Source organism: Haliaeetus leucocephalus, unplaced genomic scaffold, assembly GCF_000737465.1.
Source record: "Haliaeetus leucocephalus isolate CR32 unplaced genomic scaffold, Haliaeetus_leucocephalus-4.0 Scaffold906, whole genome shotgun sequence".
Classification (NCBI taxonomy): Eukaryota; Metazoa; Chordata; class Aves; order Accipitriformes; family Accipitridae; genus Haliaeetus; species Haliaeetus leucocephalus.
The window spans coordinates 4,392,529-4,413,293 of NW_010973342.1; the positions used below are offsets into that span (position 1 = coordinate 4,392,529).

Consider the following 20,765-nt stretch of genomic DNA (forward strand, 5'->3'; position numbering starts at 1 on the left):
GATCTAAATCTGTTCATTCATTACTCAGTGCTTTAGGAATGCTGCTGGTGGTTAAGAAACAAGCAATGTCTTGGTGCTGAGAAGGCATTCCTACCAAAGCAAAAGTAATACACAATCATTTACTAGATGCTTTAGGCAAGAAATAACATCTGAGTATATATTTTAGAGAAGATTTAAATAAACTCACATTCAATTTCAACTGGAAAAGAGCATAAATAGTACTGAAAATACTTTGAATCCTGCAAATATGAACTGGTTTACAATGGGTTGTAGTTTCCAACTCCTCACTCTTGCACTCAGTGCAAGGGAGGGGGCACGCTGAAATGAAACGCAATCGAACTTTATTTAATGGGCCAATGGGTAGCTGGCCCAAACACTATTTATAAAAAATTGGCTAGCATACAGTGTTCTTAAAGGAGGGCCATATTATAGATTTAGTAAAGTGGGTTCTTTGACAACTGAATTGTAAATGAAGTTTTAAACATTAATCTGTCTTAAATGTGCTCCCAATCATGCCAGACCTCTAATCTTGTAAGGTTGTAAAGAAGCCAGTTCCACTGCAAAGCACGTGAAAGAAACTGCTTCGGTTAGCCAGGACACCAAACGTTAAGTATTAAGCCCAAACACATTTCTACCCTGTTCTCAACAAAAAAACTGAACAGCCTGATCTTCAGAATTAGCTTTCTGTCTACAGCAAGTTAAAAACATTCTGTGAAATAAAATTTTGCCTGAAGTCAACCTCAAGGGACAAGTGATTTATTTTTTTGCTTTAAATCCAACATCGGTATTTCTTAGCGGCCATTGTTTTGCTGTCACTGTCCCCACCACATAGCTCTTGGCTCTTGTCACTAGAAGCAGGCAGGAGTGATTTTAAATATGATTTCACTCCATAATAAGTGAGAGTGGGAGTAAAAGCTAAGCATGTCTAGGAAGTAGTCAGGAAAGTGTGCTGCAGGTGAAACGTTAGATTTGAAGCACTACTGGTGTGTGTTTCCACACTAGGAAGACCCTTAACTTACATTCCCTTCAGGTCACTGAGGATTTCCTAAGAGGAGGTGCCCTTCTTTAGACACTTAGGACACGTTTCAGGAGGTATACTACGACAAATCTCCAAGAGAAGTTAAAACAGATGGAGTTATTACTACCAGTGAATCTGCGTGAAGTTAGAACCGACTGCATCAGCTCTGAAGCTTAACTTGAAATGGGTAATGCAAATATTTGCTTGAAGGCCAGCAATGGGCATTTGAGGAAAGGGGGTCTGCCACACCTGACATTCTTCATCCAGCCATGCTGACTGCTTAATTCAATGTATTCCTTCACTGGCTGGAAAGATTCTATGGCAAGTCCCAAACTGGTTTGGAAAGTTTCATAAAGGGTCTAGCTCCCGTTACCCCAAGGTAAAGTAACCAGCTATTCTGTGTTAATCATGAGGAGCTTAAAATGATGAAGAATTTAACAGTTTGTAACACAATGTATACTGTTATATGGTGAGAATATGACTAACCTGATGCTTAAAAAATATATTAAAATCTATTTTAAATTTTGGAAAATAGCTTACAAAAATATCTTCACTTAAACTATACATCATACAAAAACTGACTGGTGTGTGGGTTTACAGTATAAAACGATTATTGGTGGTTACAAAAGGGAAGAGTGATCTATACTACCCTTATTGAAAACACAGGGCATTATATCTCACTACCCTGAATTAGTCTCCTATCAGAATTAAGATAATTTCCAATATAACTCAAAAACTTTCAAACATTATCTATTTTATTAAATCTTTTTCTGAACTCCTGTTCAGTTTCTTTTAAAAATCACCACAGTGCTGTGGCCCAAGAAAGAAGAGTAACCCAACTAAGGGCAGAAATAATTGCTCTAGATAGGAAGATCTGTAGAGAGCTAAATACAGCAACATCTACAGTTGTTTCTACTGCCCATACTGTCAGTTTCCTCTATCAGTTTCTAAAAGGAAGTGACACCAGCGGACAATTCCTTTGTAATCAATTTATGGGCAGAAGCAACAATTTTTGGTCTAGATTGGAATTAGTTTAAATATATGGGTTTAATAAATACAAATATACACATCTGTATACATTAAATGTTGTCACATGTGTATAATTTCAACATATACATTATATACAGAAATACATACAGTACATGCTCCTCCTGACAACACTATCTCATTTTTCCAAGTGTCACCAAAAGGTGTGATAAGAAAATGAAGAGAAGTTAAATATAGGACATGACTGAGAACCAAGGTATCACTTCTCTGTAATTAAAGAATTATAACAAATACAACTGAAGACAAATGCTGTGCTAGATTTCCCCATGTAATGCTTAGGAATCAATGGGGTTCCCTGGGTGGCGAGTAAAAGCTAAATCTGGCCCTGTGTAGTGTCCTGAAATTCACAGATACTTGTACTGTGTTTGTGTCTAAAGCATTATGTATAGAACAGGTAATAAAAGAGGTTGTGTAATCTAACACCTTAGCCAGTCCCAAAGTAGACCACAGCAGCCTTCAGATTCTTAACTGCTAGCATAAATTTGTTTACATGAGAGTGGTTTGAATCCAGATGACTCCATGGTCTCAGTTAGGAAAGGTCAAATGGTTATTGACTACTAGGGAGCTTGCACCATTTTGTCTCTTAAAATGCTGTGCAGCAAATAAGAACAGTTTCTTAGTATACAAAAGGCTGATCCAGAGTAACTAGTCCTCTCTTTTACCATTAAGTCTCAAAATAAAGGAATTCTAAAGAAGCTACAGTAAAGTGGGTCACAAGAATGCCTCCTTAGTACAGTCTCTCAAGACAAATTAATCAATGTATTCCAGTTTTAAAGCACTTTAAGAAAAAGTGAGATGCAAAACAAGATGTACATTAAGATGGGTTTCCAAAAGGAACATGAATTCAAGCACAAGGAAAAAAAAAAAAAAGAGGACAATACAGATGTCAAGACATTCAGTAGCGTGGCTTCTGTTCATCTCAAATTACAGCACAGCTCATGCACCACACATCTTACAATTTTACATACTGTACATGATATAGAAATATTTAAGTTAAAATTTCTTTTACTGATATACTGTACTTGAATTTTAAATCCTGAGAAGAAAAAAGAAAAATGTGTGGTTACGTATGTGCACTATATCTCCGATATCACCAACACATACACCACGCGATATCAGAAAGTCCAGAGAGAGGAATTACATGCTGGAAGTGTAAATCATGAAAGCCATTTTCTCTTATCCTTGTTTGGGAGAGACGTAAGGAAACAATTTCTATTCTGTACTACACAACAGTATATACAGGTACATAAAACTATGAAGTTTTCTAATGACTGCAGCTTGCAATAACAGTCTTTCTGTCAGTTTCTTACCAGCTGCACCACAGTGGCTTCAGCTGAACATTAGGAAGAAGAGTAATACCAGTTACCCTGCATGTAGCACTTGCTCGTATTTTACAGTTACTAAACGTGTCTCAGGTTACTCCCAAAAACCACTTGAAAAACACTGACATATTTCTTTCCACTCACACGTATCTGGTGTCAACAACAACAAGAACTACACTAGACTTTTCGGGTGATTTCCAGTGCTGCAGAGCACTTGTCCATGCATTCTGGAAGTAAAACTGACAGGTCCATATTTATCACAAATGCAACCCCAGATACTTTCTTCATCTTGCATTCCCCATAATTCATATCAGATTCCAACACTAGTCATGCAGTTCCATTACACATCAGGATGTTCAACATGCTGTGACCTTGTGGACATTTTGCAAACAAGTTAGTAAGCGATGATACGGGGTTCCTGGAGATGCTACCACCTCGAACACCGACTGAAAGGCCCTCCGATCTAATTCTTCATCTATCTGATGTCGGTAGAAGTCTATGGCCACCAAACAGAAGATGTTAACATCCACTTGCTCCGATTTTCCCATTCTGCTGATAATATGTGGAAGACTGAAATATAAGTTAAGGTCATAATATGACAGAAGTTGCTCATCTTTTGGTAACACAGTTTAAACGCTATTCTCCAATAAAATGATGTATTTTTGAGCTCACCAATAATGGTAAGGTGCAAAATACTGTCACACAGCAATTAAACTGCTACTACAGAAATTCTATTTCTTCATTAACTTCATGCAGTTTCTTATCCCAGAAATTAATTTTAATCTAGTGGTAGTTTTCTTTATCCACTGGAGCAAACAGTGCAATCAGCACCACAGTCGCAACTGCTGATAGCCAAAGAGCATTGCTGAGATTAAGAGTCATTAGGAAGTTTCAAACTTGACATATGGCCACTTTTTTGCCTGGTCATGAAAGGCAACAGTTATTTTTCTGATTGTTTGAGGTGCGTGTTTGTTTGTTTTTTCAATAAATCCAGCACTGATACCACCTATGTCTTTTGGCTGTTCCAATTTATTTGGCTGATGTCATTCCATCGCCAAAGCTCACTATTGCTGCAGTGCACCTCCAGTGGGACACTTGGAAAATAGTTTGTAAAGGATAATTTCTTTAATTATAGTTTGTTGTGTGGTTTGTTGGTTGGGGTTTTTTTAATATATTTTATCTTGCAGAAGGAATATAGAACAAAGCTTTTAAAGGTCACTGCAAAGCTATCTGGTGAAGCTTTTAAAAAGTCCTTCAAAGCAAGTACTTTCCCAATCATCTTGCATAGTCACAAGGCACTGATCTTAAAACAGTAGTTTTAGATAACTTCATTCTCATGATCTGTTTAGAAATTCTCTTTTTTCCCCTCAAACCTGAGGCACCAATAGCACAAAGTGGTATACACCACTATTAACTGCAGTAATCTGCCTTTTCTTGTGTGTTAAACTTGTACTCTTATCCTTCAAGACTATCAATGTGCTTTACAGAATCACTATATTTACCCAGAAATGGCACACATTCAGTCTTTAGGATACATTGCTGAAATCCATTGACTGGTGGAAGCACTGACAAAAAAACAGGAAAGACTCCACATTGCCATTGCCACAGGTGTTCTTTGTGTGAAATTAGAGAGAGAGAGCATCACCCAGTCACGGACCATTGAGGACTGTCCAGTGCTATGTAGTGTCTGGAATACCTGCAAAAATATTTTACACAGAAATAAAGACATGGTACATAGACATGGGAAAGAGTTTAGCCTCTCTTGTAAAAGTTCTCTCCAGCTACAAAACTCTGAGGTTCACAAACTGGATTCCTGGAGACAACTCTGAGTCTAAAAAAATCAATGAACGCAATGCCTAGACAAAGAGATTCTGCAAAAGTGTCAGCCAGGATCCAAGCGGACTCATGACATCTGTGCCAAACTGAAGTAAGCGTACAGAAATGCAAGACTTGTCTGGCATCTATATTTTTATAGATCAAACGCGGTGTGCATATGCACTCTCAGGTCATGCATGAGTCCAATAAGTAGGTGCTGAACAGCAAAATACCCAGAAGCCCAACTGAGTCCACAGGGGCTTGACTGTAGAGTTCACAAGGACAGATGACCTGGGCTGGCTCCTTGAGATCTAGACAGTCTGAGCACCACGATCACAACTATTAATTTTCTGTTTATTTTCCCATTATCAGCGATTGAACTATACTCTTGTGAGCTTTGCCTTCTGGGCAACATGGTGATTCTAGCCCTCTATGTTGCCCGGAAGACAAAGGTCACAGCAGTACAGCTCAATCACTGCAACTAGTTTGTTAGATCTAACAAAATTGATATTTGCCCCTCTGAGCAAGCTGTCAGTTACTTAGAAATCTTCTGAAACATTTCAGAAAAAAAAAATAAACACTACCTTATAAACTACTGTTGCCATGAATTGTGGGTAAGGCTGTTGATTGGATAAAAATTCTCCAATAACTTTATTCATTACGTCTTGTGGGGGGAAAAAATCATCAAGGAACTGTGGGAGGATCCGAGCCACTACTCTAGCTTCAAAAGGAAATCCCTTCCTGATCCTGAAAATAATAAAAAAAGAGATATTTTATCATTGCATTCCAGTAAATATCTTGTTCTTTTCCAGTGTAACTGGCAATAGAAAGAATGTTTTACTTTCACATCTAGATAGGCAAAGAAGTCTTCAATACTGAGGAATCTAAGTCTTCATGTAATCTGACTAACAGTCTACCCAAAGAGGTCTATCAAAGCTATCAGAAGTTGTTACAGGTGTTGTGCCCTCTTCCACCCCCCCTTTTTTTATTTAAAATAGTCAACATTTTTTTGAAACTCTGGAATTGCATCAGAGACAAGATTTAATAATAGCATGCCAAAAAAACTAAACAAGAACAAAAAGGACAGGGAGATCACTACTCCTAGTTATCAAAGACCGTTTATAAGTAGAACACTCATGTCCATTCATAACATCTTTGCATTTTTTATTCAAGACCAGGATGACGAATATATCAAACAGGAAAAGCAAGTTGTGCTGCACTGTAAAGAGGGGAAAAGATACTCTGACTTAAAGAAATAACACGAATTGCAAAATCTGTCTAATAAAGGCTGCATCTGTTGATGGGTCAAGATCAAGTTACCATCGTGTGATTACTCCGTGCAAAAGTTATTTTCTGCTTGTAGTATTCACATTTGTTTTGCTAACCCCTAGGAGTGATATTTTCAAATGCACTCAAGCACTGCTCTAGTTCTGTTCTTACAGAGCGCAGAAGTGAAACCCTCATCCAGTTTTATGGAAAAACCACTGAACACTTTAAAAAATGTAAACCATTACCCCACAAACTAGTGTGCAAAATCTAACATGCTATGCTCACTTAAGACAGCTTGAGACTGTAAGATCAAAACAGGGATTTTGATATGTTTTCATTAAATGAATTCCATGTGAATACAGAAGTTTTAGTGTACCCTTCCACTGCAATTACTTAACAGCCTTGGAAAGAGCAACACTTGGGTGGGGGAAGGGGAAAAAAGTTTTAAACTCTTAGGGTGGTTTGAAAGATTATTTCCCGTAAACTGGATTTATATCCTCGATTATGCAGAAGACATCCTGAAAAGCACTTAAGAGTTTGACCTGAAGGGAGATGGAAATACATTTATAAAGTATTATGGTTGGTGCAACACACAGTATCAGTTAGGACATGTCTGTTTTCCATTTACATTCCTGTACATTTCTGCTGCCTTCAGCAATTCCATCAGTGTTACTGTGTATAGTAGAAGCATCAATTTTAAGCAATGGTAAGCAGAGAAACATCGTTAATTTAATATTAGAACTATCAAATAGAGCAGTGACCACACAGTGTCAAACAGAATAATTTCCCTCACAGTGTCCCATTACGCGTTTTATCCTCTTACCTATCAAAAAGGACTGATACTCGTTCCATCGCTACGATCACAGATTCACTGTCAGGAGCAGCAGGATTTGCATCTGTGGCACGACTGGGGCTGATTTTTTCCTTTCCTAAACCAAAATAATTTGTTACAAGTTTACTGTGATTGCTAAAATAAAACCTTTTTATCATTGGCAACAAAAATAAATGAAGAAAATTAGCCCTGTTAGTAAGCTAATTTCTCAGTACAAAGGTATAAAAAAAGTAAATACCTGTGTACATGCAAGTCAGCATTAATCCGAGTGCCGCCATTGCTCTGTGGGGGCTCTGCACATTCACTCTGTCAACACTCAGTTTCACTAGCGATTCACTATCCAGCCTAGAAAGTTGCTCTGAAAGGAGGAGTCGCTCTAAACCTCTCAGGACACAATGATAAATAATGGATGGCGTTGATTCATCAGTTCCAGACACCATGACTCCACACATCTGAAATAAATAAAAAAGCCAACTACCTGGTTCTGAGGTGTATTTAGGTCATCTTCTAGCACCATACCACTGCAGCTAGTATGGAACTGCATCAGGTATTACGAAAACCTGATGAAACTAAACCCAAAAGCATACCTACACCAGAATAATCAAGTTAAGTGTTAAAGATAGCTATGTGGTGATCCCAGGTTACATGACCACCTTTGACTGGAGGCATCACAACATACCTGTATAATTCCTGCAGAGAATTCAGGCCCTACATCAAGTGGGTAATTCTCGATCAAATAGAAAGCAGCTGCACACATTACCAAGATGTGCTGTTGGTTATGGATATTCACACAACTGTAAATAAGCAAAGACACTAGTGGTCACTTGCATCAAAGTTGTCTGGGTCACAAATAGAGACAATATAAACAATCCTTAGAAACACTAAGTATTTTTTCACATGAAATCTATGTGATCTTTAAGGTCACACAGAGTATCACCAAGATGCCATAAGAGCACTGCTTATCATGGAAATCCAGTGCAACGCAAGAAATTTTTCAGCAGTATAATTACAAACTATCATTGCCTGACTTGTTTAGGAGAAATAAGCTTCGTTACTGATCCTGCAAGTCTTCTTCAAAGAGTATGCCTTATGACAGAAAAATAAGGTTTAGGGAACACAATTTACCAGAGACAAAAGTCTGAGCTATCAAAGTTTTCTCACCCTCAAATAATCCTTTCACTTCTGTAAATCAAATCTAAAATTGGCTGATATTTTCAATAAAAATGCCAAAACCTGCTTGATACAACAGCCTTCTCTAAAATGTACTGACAACCACAAACCATAAAGAGCCCTTTTGTTCACACATAAGCATGCAACAGTTGCGGGAGGGGGGGAGGAAGGAAAGGAAGAGTCTTACTGTGCTACTCCTCTCAAATTGGAAAGCAGATACTCGCTGATAATTGGAATGAGTTGCTTTGCTGTCTCATCAAGCAAGTCACACTCAAGGATATAAAGAATTCCATGCAGAGCTCCAATCCGACTTGGCATATGGGTGCTTCTTAGGGTTGATTCCAGCAGTCGACTTACTGGTTCAGCCACAGCTTTATCCTAATACATCCAACAAGAGTATTCATTAGAAGTCAACACTGGTTCACTACCAGTGACTCCTGCCATTTGGAAATACTTGGAACAAATTAAAGAGCAGAAAATATGGCATGAATCAGAGCCTGGATTAAAAGTACTTTGAATCAAATGTCACAAGATTAATATAATCAGATAAGACATGACTTACAGATTAACTAGTAAACTGACACTACTTTGTTTCACCTGTAAAAAGTTATCTAAAGATTTAAAGCCAAAAAAACCAAGATAAGCATTAGTTCAGTAAATAATACATGCTATTAAGAATCCTCTACATATACGACATATATGGTTGGAATTTTCTGGCCTTCCAGCTAACCACAAAGGATGCTTCTGTCTGAAACTGACTGGTAGGTGCCTGTAGTCTGCATCCAAAAGAATACTCTGCCATCCACTCAACTCATAGTACAGCGTTCCATTTGTTTGTTCTCCAAGACCACTGGCACTGAGACCTACGCATATCTTTCTCTCCACCACTCCAATGATCTGGACAAGGGGATCGAGTGCACCCTCAGCAAGTTTGCAGATGACACCAAGTTGGGAGGGAAGGTCGATCTGCTTGAGGGTAGGAAGTCTCTACAGAGGGATCTGGACAGGCTGGATCGACGGGCCGAGGCCAATTGTGTGAAGTTCAACAAGGCCAAGTGCCGGGTCCTGCACTTTGGTCACGGCAACCCCATGCAGCGCTACAGGCTTGGGGAAGAGTGGCTGGAAAGCTGCCCAGCAGAGAAAGGCCTGGGGGTGCTGGTTGACAGCCGGCTGAATATGAGCCAGCAGTGTGCCCAGGTGGCCAAGAAGGCCAATGGCATCCTGGCTTGTGTCAGAAATAGTGTGGCCAGCAGGAGCAGGGAGGTGATGGTTCCCCTGTACTGGGCACTGGTGAGGCCGCACCTCGAGTCCTGTGTTCAGTTTTGGGCCCCTCACTACAGGAAAGACATGGAGGTGCTGGAGCGTGTCCAGAGAAGGGCAACCAAGCTGGTGAGGGGCCTGGAGCACAAGTCCTATGAGGAGCGGCTGAGGGAACTGGGGTTGTTTAGCCTGGAGAAGAGGAGGCTGAGGGGAGACCTTATCGCTCTCTACAACTACCTGAAGGGGGGTTGTAGTGAGGTGGGTGTTGGTCTCTTCTGTCAGGTGGCTGGAGATAGGACAAGAGGAAATGGCCTCAAGTTGCGGCAAGGGAGATCTAGTTTGGATATTAGGAAAAAATTCTTTACTGAAAGGGTTGCCAGGCATTGGAACAGGCTGCCCAGGGAAGTGGTTGAGTCACCATCCCTGGAGGTATTTAAAAGACATATAGATGTGGTGCTTAGGGACATGGTTTAGTGGTGGGCTTGGCAGTACTAGGTTTATGGTTGGACTCAATGATCTTAAGGGTCTTTTCCAACCTAAATGATTCTACAGTTCTATGTTTAGCCTTCAAACATCAAGCTGGTATCAGATATTTCACTCCCTGTTACCAAAATACAACAACTTCTTCGAATATGCAAAATCTATTCTAAAGTGTGAGATTTTAAAAGTCTTTTTCTTACAATCTATTTTAAGCATTTATTAGAAATTATTTGTTTTACCTTGTCTCTGTATTCATGAAGTATCTAACATACAAGCCAGTTTTATAGTGTGTGCTCTCTAGTTGCTCTTTTTAAGCGTATCTTTCTACATAACTGAGCACAGGACAACAAGCAACTCTTGATGCAACCAACTTTTTTTTTCCCCTCCCACTAACCTGTTATATTCAGCAGTTTGCTTGTGAGAAAGTGTTATTAGTTCACTGAGTGGGAACTTACAGCCTAGACAGAACAAGCTGATCTCTAAAACTGCTTCTGCATGTTTGGCATCACTTTCACAGCCTTCCCTTGCACAGTTGCTGCTACAATGGCTACTGGAAGCCCTACCCCAAAAGTCTTTCAAAACTTTTCTTATCACTATTACCCATATAGTTTTATATTACTCTCATAGAGAGCTTCTAGAAATGCTAACTTCTTCCAAAAGAATTTGTAATTTTTTTCCTAAACAATCCCACTCTGAAACGTCCATTGGAAAATACTACTGGTCTCTGGTCTACAGATTTAAAGACAGCAACACATTTCACTTAACTTGAATTAATAATGTTCTTTCCCTACATGCAGAATGATGCAGTGGAGGGAAGATTGAGGGAAAGAAAAGGGATACCTGACTATCAAGCTATGTATTCATCACAATCACTGTCCCGTCCTCTCATGGGATTACAGCCATTCACCTGTAACACAAATCTAGCAATAGCTGTTCCACAGTCCTCATTTCTGGCCTGAAATGTAACAAATGAGTCCAGGGCAAAGGTAACACTCAGCTGAGTAAGATAAACCAAAAAGCACATTGAATTAAGCTCAAGCCTCAGAACAACCCTAAACCAAACCTTTCTGTTTGAATACGGCGCCACTGGAGGTAGTATTTGCAACCTCTGAAAGTCCAGAATGCATATCCTATTACTTTTTATAGCCATGCATATCAGCTAAAGGATTTTCTTAGACAAGCTACTCTTACCAAGTACATCAGGTTTTACAGCAGAAGCTAAGGATGAGTTAACCTAGACACTCATGAATTTGCAATAAACTTCCATAAGAATTTCTTACCATTCCCAGAACAGCTGCAGCTTTACAAGTGGCTGGTATCAAATACTGTACAAGAATCTCATCTTCTGAAGGATGCACCTTTCGCAATTCTGTCAACGTTGTATACATCATCTCAAACTGATTCCTTTCTGTAAATAAGTCTGACACTGCCAGAAGCTGTACACAAATTAAAATTTCATATAAAAAAGCCCATTAGCAGACAGCCAAAAATTGACTCTCCCTTCTGTTATAATTGTCAGCAAGAGATTTCCTGGATCGATCTATTAAATGTGTAAACATTAACTCAAGTATCTGGAATAACTATTGTCATCCAGAATTAATTCCACCGTACGTCTCAGATAACAATTACCTCCAAATGGTCTTTTTTTCGATAAGGTTTACAAACCCAAATCCACTATAGTAAGTAATTGTAGAAAATGAACGAACATTGCCATTTACAATGTACTAAAACACCCCAAACACACAATACATACTCTCTTGCAAGGATGGTTTCATTTTAAGTCTTTTCTGATAGGCTATCAAGACACATTGCACAACTGTGTTCTTTAGTTTTGCTTCTACACTTCAATAGCCAATTTAATCCTCTAATACATTGTTGTTCCATCTTCATATTCTTACAAAGAGATAGGATAAGCAAAATCCTGAAACCTACTTTTAGCAAGTAGTCAAGTAAAATACTATCATTAAGTAACAATGAAGTGTTTGTAATACAGTAGCAGAATACACAATCCAGCTGCTTATATAGTTTAAATCAGTATGATGTTATAGATGCTCAAGTTATATTTCTGTACTGCCCATATAATAGCACTGCCATGAAAAAAAAAAATCAGTGTTTCCCATATATGAAAAGATGCTTTACAAATGCCGCTTAGCTCTGAATATTTGGTAACATGTGCTCAATTATGACTGAATAATAGTTTAGACTTACTGATCGCACCACTTCGCTAATCAAAATGACTGGCGTTCTCTTGCTAGGGTTTGATGGCAATATCCACTGACTATACAGTTCAAGCAAGAACTGAGAACAAGAATGTATATCCACACCAGCCCGGTGCTTCCTGCAAGGCACAATATTTAAGTGTTAAAATGGCTATTCTTAAGCCCTGCTCAAATACCTGATTTGAAATACAGTTATTTACTAGCATCCAGTTTATAAACCCAGCTTATTAAACAACATGAAGAGGTAAGAGCTTATTAATAAAGTCAAAGGAGATACAAGAAAAAAATCAGACACCTGGTATTAATAGGAGAGGTTGGTGGTGAGGAAGGAGCAAGTACGTCGTTCTCATCTTCTTCATCCTCACCCCACTCTTCTTCTCTCAATGGAGTGATATTATTTCCTAACCATATGGAGTGTATAGAGACCTTGCAACACAAAATAACAGAAAAGCAGCACAACTTTTAACACTCTCATAGCCAGATTAGAAAAATCTTAGAATCCCAATACACAGCGTGAAGTAACATTTACATGAACTGCACATGACTTAAAATTATCAATTTTTTTAAACCTTTTTTAAGACTTTAGTTTAACTCACTTTAAACTGTATGGCACAGCAAAACCAGTAGCACCATGCCCTTAGTACAGCAAAACAGGTGATGCTGAAAGCAGCATCTGGCTAACCTGTAAGCATGCATTAACAATGTACATGCATCATCCCAAAGTCAACATACTAGATCTAAAATCTAAAGCAAAGTATAAATATTTACAATTCATATCAACCAAGCAAATAATTCAGAAAGACCTCTAACAACTGCAGTTCAATAGAAAACACATTCCTAACTCTACTCAAACCATAACTCAGTATGTCTGATTGCAATATAACCTTTCTTCTGAAACCAGACAAGACTAAGATTTCAAGTCTTCTGACTCAGGCTAGATAAACAATTATCTACAAAGAAGAAAACGTATCAGTTCTTTTTTGAGTTTTACTTATAAAATTAAAGTTTCAGAACAATCAGACCTGCTGATGGCATTTCATAAATGATCTGTCTGAAGATGCCAAAACAAAATCGGCACTTCCTGTGTTTCAAGACTTCTTTCTTAGACAAAAATTCATCCTTACATAGAATTCTTTTTCATGTTAAGCAAAAATATACACACTTTTATTTATTTTTCTAATAAATTGTCTAATGCCTAGTATTGTTATAGAGTTAACAGTTTTTGGAAATAACACATAGGGTCTGTAGACCTGCAAATACTGAATATTCAAGCCATTTAGGATCTCAAGAGAACATATAGATGCCTAGAGACAGAAAAATGATCATTTAGTCTTCCCTACACAAAAGATTCCTCAAGAAAAATAATGTCATCTGAGTTTAGTATTTAAGTTTTTTTCACTACTACATACCATTCAAATAGTGAAACAAGTACTACATTTAAAACTTATATGTAACTTTACATAAAGACTAATTTTTTTAAGGAGATAAATAACTGGATAAGGACTATTTTTTTATTCACTGTATGTAGTGCTAATTTTCCAGTGAAATTTATGTCCCTGAGCTGGTTTATTTAAAATTAAACCAACATTGCTTATTTTATGTGCAGTGATTTTTCATTTCCTAAGGACTACCATGAGCATGCAATAGCAAATTAAAATCCAATAGTTAAAGTGGAAGCCAACACTACAAGAGCTCTTTAACACACAAGGCTGAAAAGCACAACTCAATAGCTGGCTCATGGATAGACCTCACAAAACCAAAAATTCCACGAGACATGGGGTCAGCTGGCTGAGAGGAGTCACCCAGTTATGATCTACCCTGCATCACTCAGAGCTTTTAGTTTACATTTGATGTTAAGCAGTGTCTCAACCGAATTTTCACAAACTAGAAGAAACATAACAAAAGTCAAGTTCAAAGCTAAGGTTTTAACAAACCTGTCCCAGTTTATAATCCATATCTCCTATTTCTCGTTCAGTATTGATCTGCAGTAAGAGTTTTTCATGGCTGATAAGAGCACCTATAACAAAATAGAAAACAAATTTTTAAAACATGCATGACAAAGTAGATGTGAAAATGGCTTCACTTCCTGCAAACTGGATTTTAAATGAATTTGTAAGAATATCTTTTCTACTTTTTTACATTTAAAAGAAATTCACTCTCCCCTTCCTCCACACACACAGGCACTTACCTGTAGTAGCAGGAGAAAGTGATGGAACAGGGTCCCAGGCTTGGTATAAGTGATGAGTAGCAATATTATCTCTCTTAGATACCATTGCTTGGATTTCCTGTTCAACAATTCCCCTGATAACACTTAGCTTCCTCCCAAACCTGAAAGCAACAGAAATCAATTTAAGCATATTTTCCCTTTAACTTTTTTGTGCAAGTCTTACTAGCTTACTCTACAATTTTATGTGTCTATGCTTATTTTCATTATCAGGGATGCTAAAACTGAGAAATGTTGACAAATACATTCTGCACACTGTTTACTAGATTTTAATAAGACATTGTCTTTTTCAGGTACTGTCTTTTAACTCAGCAGGTTCATGATGCTAAGTCCACCTAACTTCTATGTAAACAGATCCATCTGTATATGCTCTTGCTTAGAAAATACAGTCTATACATATTTTTGCTACAGCTAGATTAAGCAATTGTAATTATTTATATAAAAGTATATATATTATATATTTTTATATATATATAATATATTTATATAAAAGTATAACTTTTCGGCATTTTAAAACAAGTAAAAAAATACCTTGTGTCCAGAGCTTTTAAAGCTTTGTTGCGGGGCTGCTGTTCCAAACAGCTAACTGCTGGATTGCCTGCAACAGGTATTGTCATTGCACTCAGCACCAAGGAAGTTATGGCTTGTACTGCAAGAACATTAATTTGTGTCCTCTCTGTATCTTCCTGTAAAATGAACTTACTGTAATTTGAATTGTAAAAAAAAAAAAAAATCCTGATAATCAGTTTGTCACCTTCCACTAAGTTATCATTAGTAAGACTGACATCTAGAATTCTTCCCATCCAGAAATCTAGCTGACATAAACAATACACACAGAGCACTGTGGCTGTAGCAGCAACACATCCTTCTCTCTCATCAGCCATTCCGCATGCATCCTCTCTTATCTCAACAGCATTACAACCTCAATATGTCCATTTTGGAACTTTCGAAGTGCTTAGTTTCTTTTTTCTGCATCTACCTGTTAGTTACCTGTTAAAACAAAGCATCAAATAAGACCAAATCTAAGTTGGAAACTCTTCAGAGAAGGATCCATGTTAACTGTTTTTAGTAACTCCCTGTTTAGGAACAAAACTCAACCTCATAATGAATTTTCAGCAGCATTTTTCTGGGGATCATTATCCAGGTGCCTCCAATGTTTCTTCTAAACCAAGATGCTACATATTCAGTATTTAGCACCACTGTAAAAGTGTGAGAAAACTGTAACACAACTTTCTTAAAATATTGGGTTAGATTCAATCCATTATTCATTCTTGAGGCACTGTCATTTTTCCCCAATAGAAGTATTTGGAACTACACACATTGCATCAACTACTTTGCCACTGTAAATCATCACCACTGTAGTAGTCTGTTTCTTTCTCCTTTAAAAAAAACCCAAACCTCTTAAAATAAACTTCTGGGGCTGTGGGTTGTAACTCACTCTCCCTGTACTGATGGTAGCAAGAATCTTTGCAGTACTTTTAATTTTTTTGCTCAGAACTGTTTATCATCAGTACTTTGACTAAACCAGGTTTTTTAGAGACTAAAATTAGAACAACAGCACAAACACTTGTAGATTCTGAAGTGGCAGGATGCTTTTCATTTTTTGCTTTCATAGTATACATTCTGATTCCTTCTTGGAAGTATCAGACCAGAAGAGAGTCTGAACTTTTTTAGAGAATATAAGATGGTAACAAATTTTCAATTATTTTTTTAAAAAAAGAATCTTGTATTTTTATTTCAGAAAATATTAACATACTGATCTTTATAATAGTGCTTAAAACGTTTACAATTTTGAACATATTAGTCTTCCTTGGTAAGTAAAGGAGCAGTATTACTCCTGTTCTACAAATAAACACTCTCTACATGACAGATAAGGAACTACCAATAGCTAGGTCGCCTTAAGTACGATCCAACATGACCATTATATGGAAAAGAGTTAAGTCAAAAATTCTAGAGGCCGCAAAACAAGTGTTCAAGTCTGTCTAACAGAAAATGCTAACCCATGGAAGAGGTATGATGATGTCTTACTCCATTTTGGAGTCTGACACCTAGGAAGCAAGGAAAACAAACCCCTTTGCTACCCAGGATCCACTATTTGTGCTTTACAGGTTTAAACTAAGAAAAACGTTTCTATTAATAAGTAAAATTTAATTTAAAAAAAAAATATCAGTGAATGACATTACTTCTTGTTGGTTCTCCTCCTGGTCCATTACAATAGGCTGAGTTACAAGCACACCAAGCAAAGTAGCCCAAGTCTCTTCAAACTGAGTACGGCTGATCCATCCTACGGAAACACTCAGAGATAGCCATTTATGTCTTAACACAAACTTAAGCATGAAAAGGCATTAAAAAATGGTACATCGTTTCCATAGATTTAGTTTCAGACCATTTCTTATTTGATTTGGCATTTGCTGTAATCACTACAGCTTAAATTTAAACTGTTCTATTTTAGGAAGTGATGAGCCATGTAGAAGGGTTCTGCACATTATTATTTAAATGGTCCTGTTCAGTTTGTTTCTTGTATACATTTAAATACTTTGATTGTCCAACTTTCAAAGTATTGAGATCTATCAGGTTTTCACAACACAGAAAATCATCCAGAAAACTGGCCAATTGTCACGGGAAAGTAAGTTGTGGAGAATCCCATAACGATCCAAGAAAACTTCATGCCCTAAAAACAAAATGACTGAATTTCCTAGAAATAGGTCATTAAAATTGAAGCACTTCTCAAAAAGTTTTTCCAAACAGATTTTTACCTATAAACGACTGCAGAGGATTCCTGAATAACACCTTGCAGTTTATACTAATGATATCTAAAGAATAAAAAATGAGAATGTCATCTCTAGGCGTTAGAGTGATCAAACAGAAATCGGTGCTACACCATGAGTCAGTCAAATATTAACCCATAGATCAGACAGGGGGGAAAAAACCAAAAAACTTCCATAAGCATATGGAACATTTGATGCATTACCCTTGACAGTCTCATCTGTTGACAAAGACTTGAACTCTTAAGCCCCAGTGCTCTTGTTCAGTAAACCTTAACATATCCTGAAGCTTTAAAGTGACAGCATCGCATTTAAAATATTGTGAGTCTGGCACTAAACTCCATTTATATACTATGCATGAATAAAAAAAAAGGGGGGGGGGAGCAAAATATTCTCAAACATACTGTCAAGTGTATGCTCCAGAAAACAAGGGGCCATTCTATGAGACCACACTGAAATCACCTCCCTGAGTTGGAATAGCTTTTGGCTTTAGTTCTATAGTTTATAACTTTTTCTCTGCATTGAGCAAAATGTAAGAATTATTCCAGCACAGTTACTAACCCACTCTGAAATACTATCTCTCTTCCACATAAGCAACAAAAGTAAACAAGTAGTACCAGATTCAAGTTATTCAGTAACCTCACAACACAGGTAAATGCCTAATAAGAGCCAACTGTATTAGTTTTTAATTTTGTACATACCAAGTGTATTAATGCGATAGATGAACTCCTTAAAGATTTCTTTTTCTTGAAGAAATTCTACTGGGATTTCAGGAAAAATTGTGCCAAAGTCACCTGCAGGCTTTGGTGACCACCCTAATTTCCAGACCTGAAGAAATGTAAAGGAAGTCTACTTATCCAAAACAGAAATAATATTAATATGACAGCTATAAATATATATGTACCATTCAAAAGCAATGAGACATCAGTAAATAAAGTGATTCTCCCACATACAAAAAAAACTTAGAGAAAGATAAATATTTAACACAGCTAATACACATTTTACACTGTATTTCTAATTTGGCAGGGTTTTTTTGCACATTTCTCATTATGAATTAATTATTTAGTCCCATTGTCCAAGTTTGGATATAAAAGCAAGTTCCTGTCATTTTTTTCCGTTTAGTATTTAAGTGCTAGGTGACTCCTAGATTGTGCAGAAATGATGCTGAAAAGTAATTCAGGGAAAATAGTTCACATACTATTGATGCCTGAAAAAGCACGAAGATATATCTGAGAGTGGGCAAAAAAGTCTCAATCAAAAAAATTAGTATCTTTTGACATCCCCTCAAAACCAGAGTGCTGAGAAAACAGAGAAAGGCCACAGAAATGGCCTTGCACATATCAGGAAACCCCCTTTTGCTCTACCTAATAAGCATCTGGAAATGTTTCCAATAATGGTTTTGAAGTTTGCAAAACAAAGCCATTTCATAGTACTAACAATACATGGAGGTAATAATGAGGTGTTCTTAAATCCATGTTACATCGGCCAAAAAGAAAAGGTTGAAATACCTTGTCCAAAATATCCAGGATGAGTTAGGAAAGAATGATAATACCTAATCCAAAAGTATCTGCATGGCATACCCTAGTATGGTACCACACACAAATACCCGAGTTAGTTCAGACACTACTTCAGACACGTCAGCACCATTGTATTGTTGTGGTGCTTAGCATGACAAAAACTGAATTTATCAATTCAGGTGTCATAGAGAAAGTAGCAGTGTAGATTCTGCACTCTTTCCAGGTTAAGCAATGCCACTGAGGAGGAGGAGATATTAGCCCTAACAAAGCACTGAAGTCACTGCTTGCTTTTCCTTTCTTAAACTACAACCTGGACATTCCTTCACATACGAATGTAAGGAGCAACTACACTCCTTTCTAATCAAATCTCTGATTCCAAAGTGAACTCTTATTTTGTATCTTTACAATGTTTTGCTACTCAGTATTTAAAGAGACAAACTGACTGACCAAATTAGCTAAAGGTTGCAGTCTTACTGACATATAACTTAAGATGCAGCACCATATTGGTTTTCAAAAAGTTGTTCAATAGCTTTTAAAGTCCTGAAAACAAAGCATAAAGAACATACCAAGGGAGGTACTCTTGTGTAACTGTTCACTAGAGGCAGCCTTGCTAAACTGATGATGATGTTCTTGAGGACAGGAGTAAGAAATGCTGGGATACTGCTGTTTCTTTTGTGCCCCAGTGCCAAGACAGTCTGTAAGCATTCCACCATCTCAGCTACCATTTCACAAGCTGCAGTAATGTGTTTAGTTTCTTTGTTGGGAGAAAAAGAAATTCAGTTTTATGAAATCTATTCAAAAGACACATGATTTAAAAAGATACAGAAAAACAACAAATGGTTAATGAAAGAGTACGTTGACTAAAAAGGACAAAACCACAATAAGGATATATACAAAGAAAAATTCTACAACAACATTTCAGCTAGTTGAAGATTACTACTACCACCCTCCCTGCAATGGCTTGCATTGTTTGCCAATCTCGGTGCTAGAGATTACCAGTACCTGTCAGCAGAGCAGCTCACTTGCTAACCCCAGCAAGAACGGGCCACACTGAATAGAGCATTTGTGAGAATTTAAAGTGACCCAATTAATCTGTTTCATGAGAAAACAGTCTCATAGCTGGCTCTATGCTAAATCTGACAAGAAGGTAATTTCTGTAGATGGAAGTGGTACCTTACTGTACGAGCACAGCTGACTATGGAAGACAATGCTGTCCATGCTCAAGGACTACACTTGACTTTCACTTCAACGTAGTGGTCCTATACTGTAGGAGGGCAGATAATGAATCTGCCATTCTTCAGAAGAAATATAAACAATTCTACCTCTCCCACATGAAATTTAAAAATCCCACAACACTAAAAAGCTCAGTCTGCAGCATGCTGCACAGCTAACAGAATACCCCAAAAGAAAAATCTGCATTAATGTTTAACTTACAAGAAAAAAAACACCACAACTATACCTGTCAAAAACGTCAACCTATATTTAATAAACGTTCAAATACAAATAAGGTCTCAGAGGAACTCTCATTGGTAAAAAAATAGTAATGGAAAGGGTACCTACAAATATTTCTTCAGTGAAAGTATAAGGCATAAGTGGAATTCACCGTTTACTTACTCTGTGTGTTTGAATCAACTTCAACCTCACTCAAGCCTTTTGAAGTACTCTTCTTTCTTTCAGGACTAAGAAGTTGATTACCAGGTTCAACAGCAACTGAATTACACAAAAATATTTAAAAGATACAGCCATTACACATCTCATATTCCATTTTTCTCCGCAAAACTACATAGTGGTCAAATATTTAACATCTCCAAGGCATCTGCCAAGTTC

The 20,765-nt window shown here is 37.4% G+C and overlaps 1 protein-coding gene across 1 annotated transcript in view; it reads right to left on the reverse strand.

Moving 5' to 3' along the window:
* Positions 1-1,755: 1,755 nt before the first annotated feature.
* The window catches only part of HTT (huntingtin), an 84,353-nt gene continuing 65,343 nt past the window's right edge, over positions 1,756-20,765 (reverse strand). The window contains exons 51-67 of the mRNA XM_010583518.1: positions 20,553-20,648; positions 19,505-19,692; positions 18,123-18,249; positions 16,840-16,940; positions 15,188-15,342; positions 14,621-14,760; positions 14,367-14,449; positions 12,728-12,858; positions 12,422-12,551; positions 11,494-11,649; positions 8,661-8,851; positions 7,983-8,097; positions 7,542-7,755; positions 7,295-7,400; positions 5,787-5,949; positions 4,923-5,083; positions 1,756-3,957 (exon numbers count right to left, since the gene is read on the reverse strand). Coding sequence (XP_010581820.1) covers positions 3,744-3,957; positions 4,923-5,083; positions 5,787-5,949; positions 7,295-7,400; positions 7,542-7,755; positions 7,983-8,097; positions 8,661-8,851; positions 11,494-11,649; positions 12,422-12,551; positions 12,728-12,858; positions 14,367-14,449; positions 14,621-14,760; positions 15,188-15,342; positions 16,840-16,940; positions 18,123-18,249; positions 19,505-19,692; positions 20,553-20,648 — 2,471 coding nt within the window. The 3' untranslated portion in view covers positions 1,756-3,743. The remainder of the gene's footprint in view (positions 3,958-4,922; positions 5,084-5,786; positions 5,950-7,294; positions 7,401-7,541; positions 7,756-7,982; positions 8,098-8,660; positions 8,852-11,493; positions 11,650-12,421; positions 12,552-12,727; positions 12,859-14,366; positions 14,450-14,620; positions 14,761-15,187; positions 15,343-16,839; positions 16,941-18,122; positions 18,250-19,504; positions 19,693-20,552; positions 20,649-20,765) is intronic.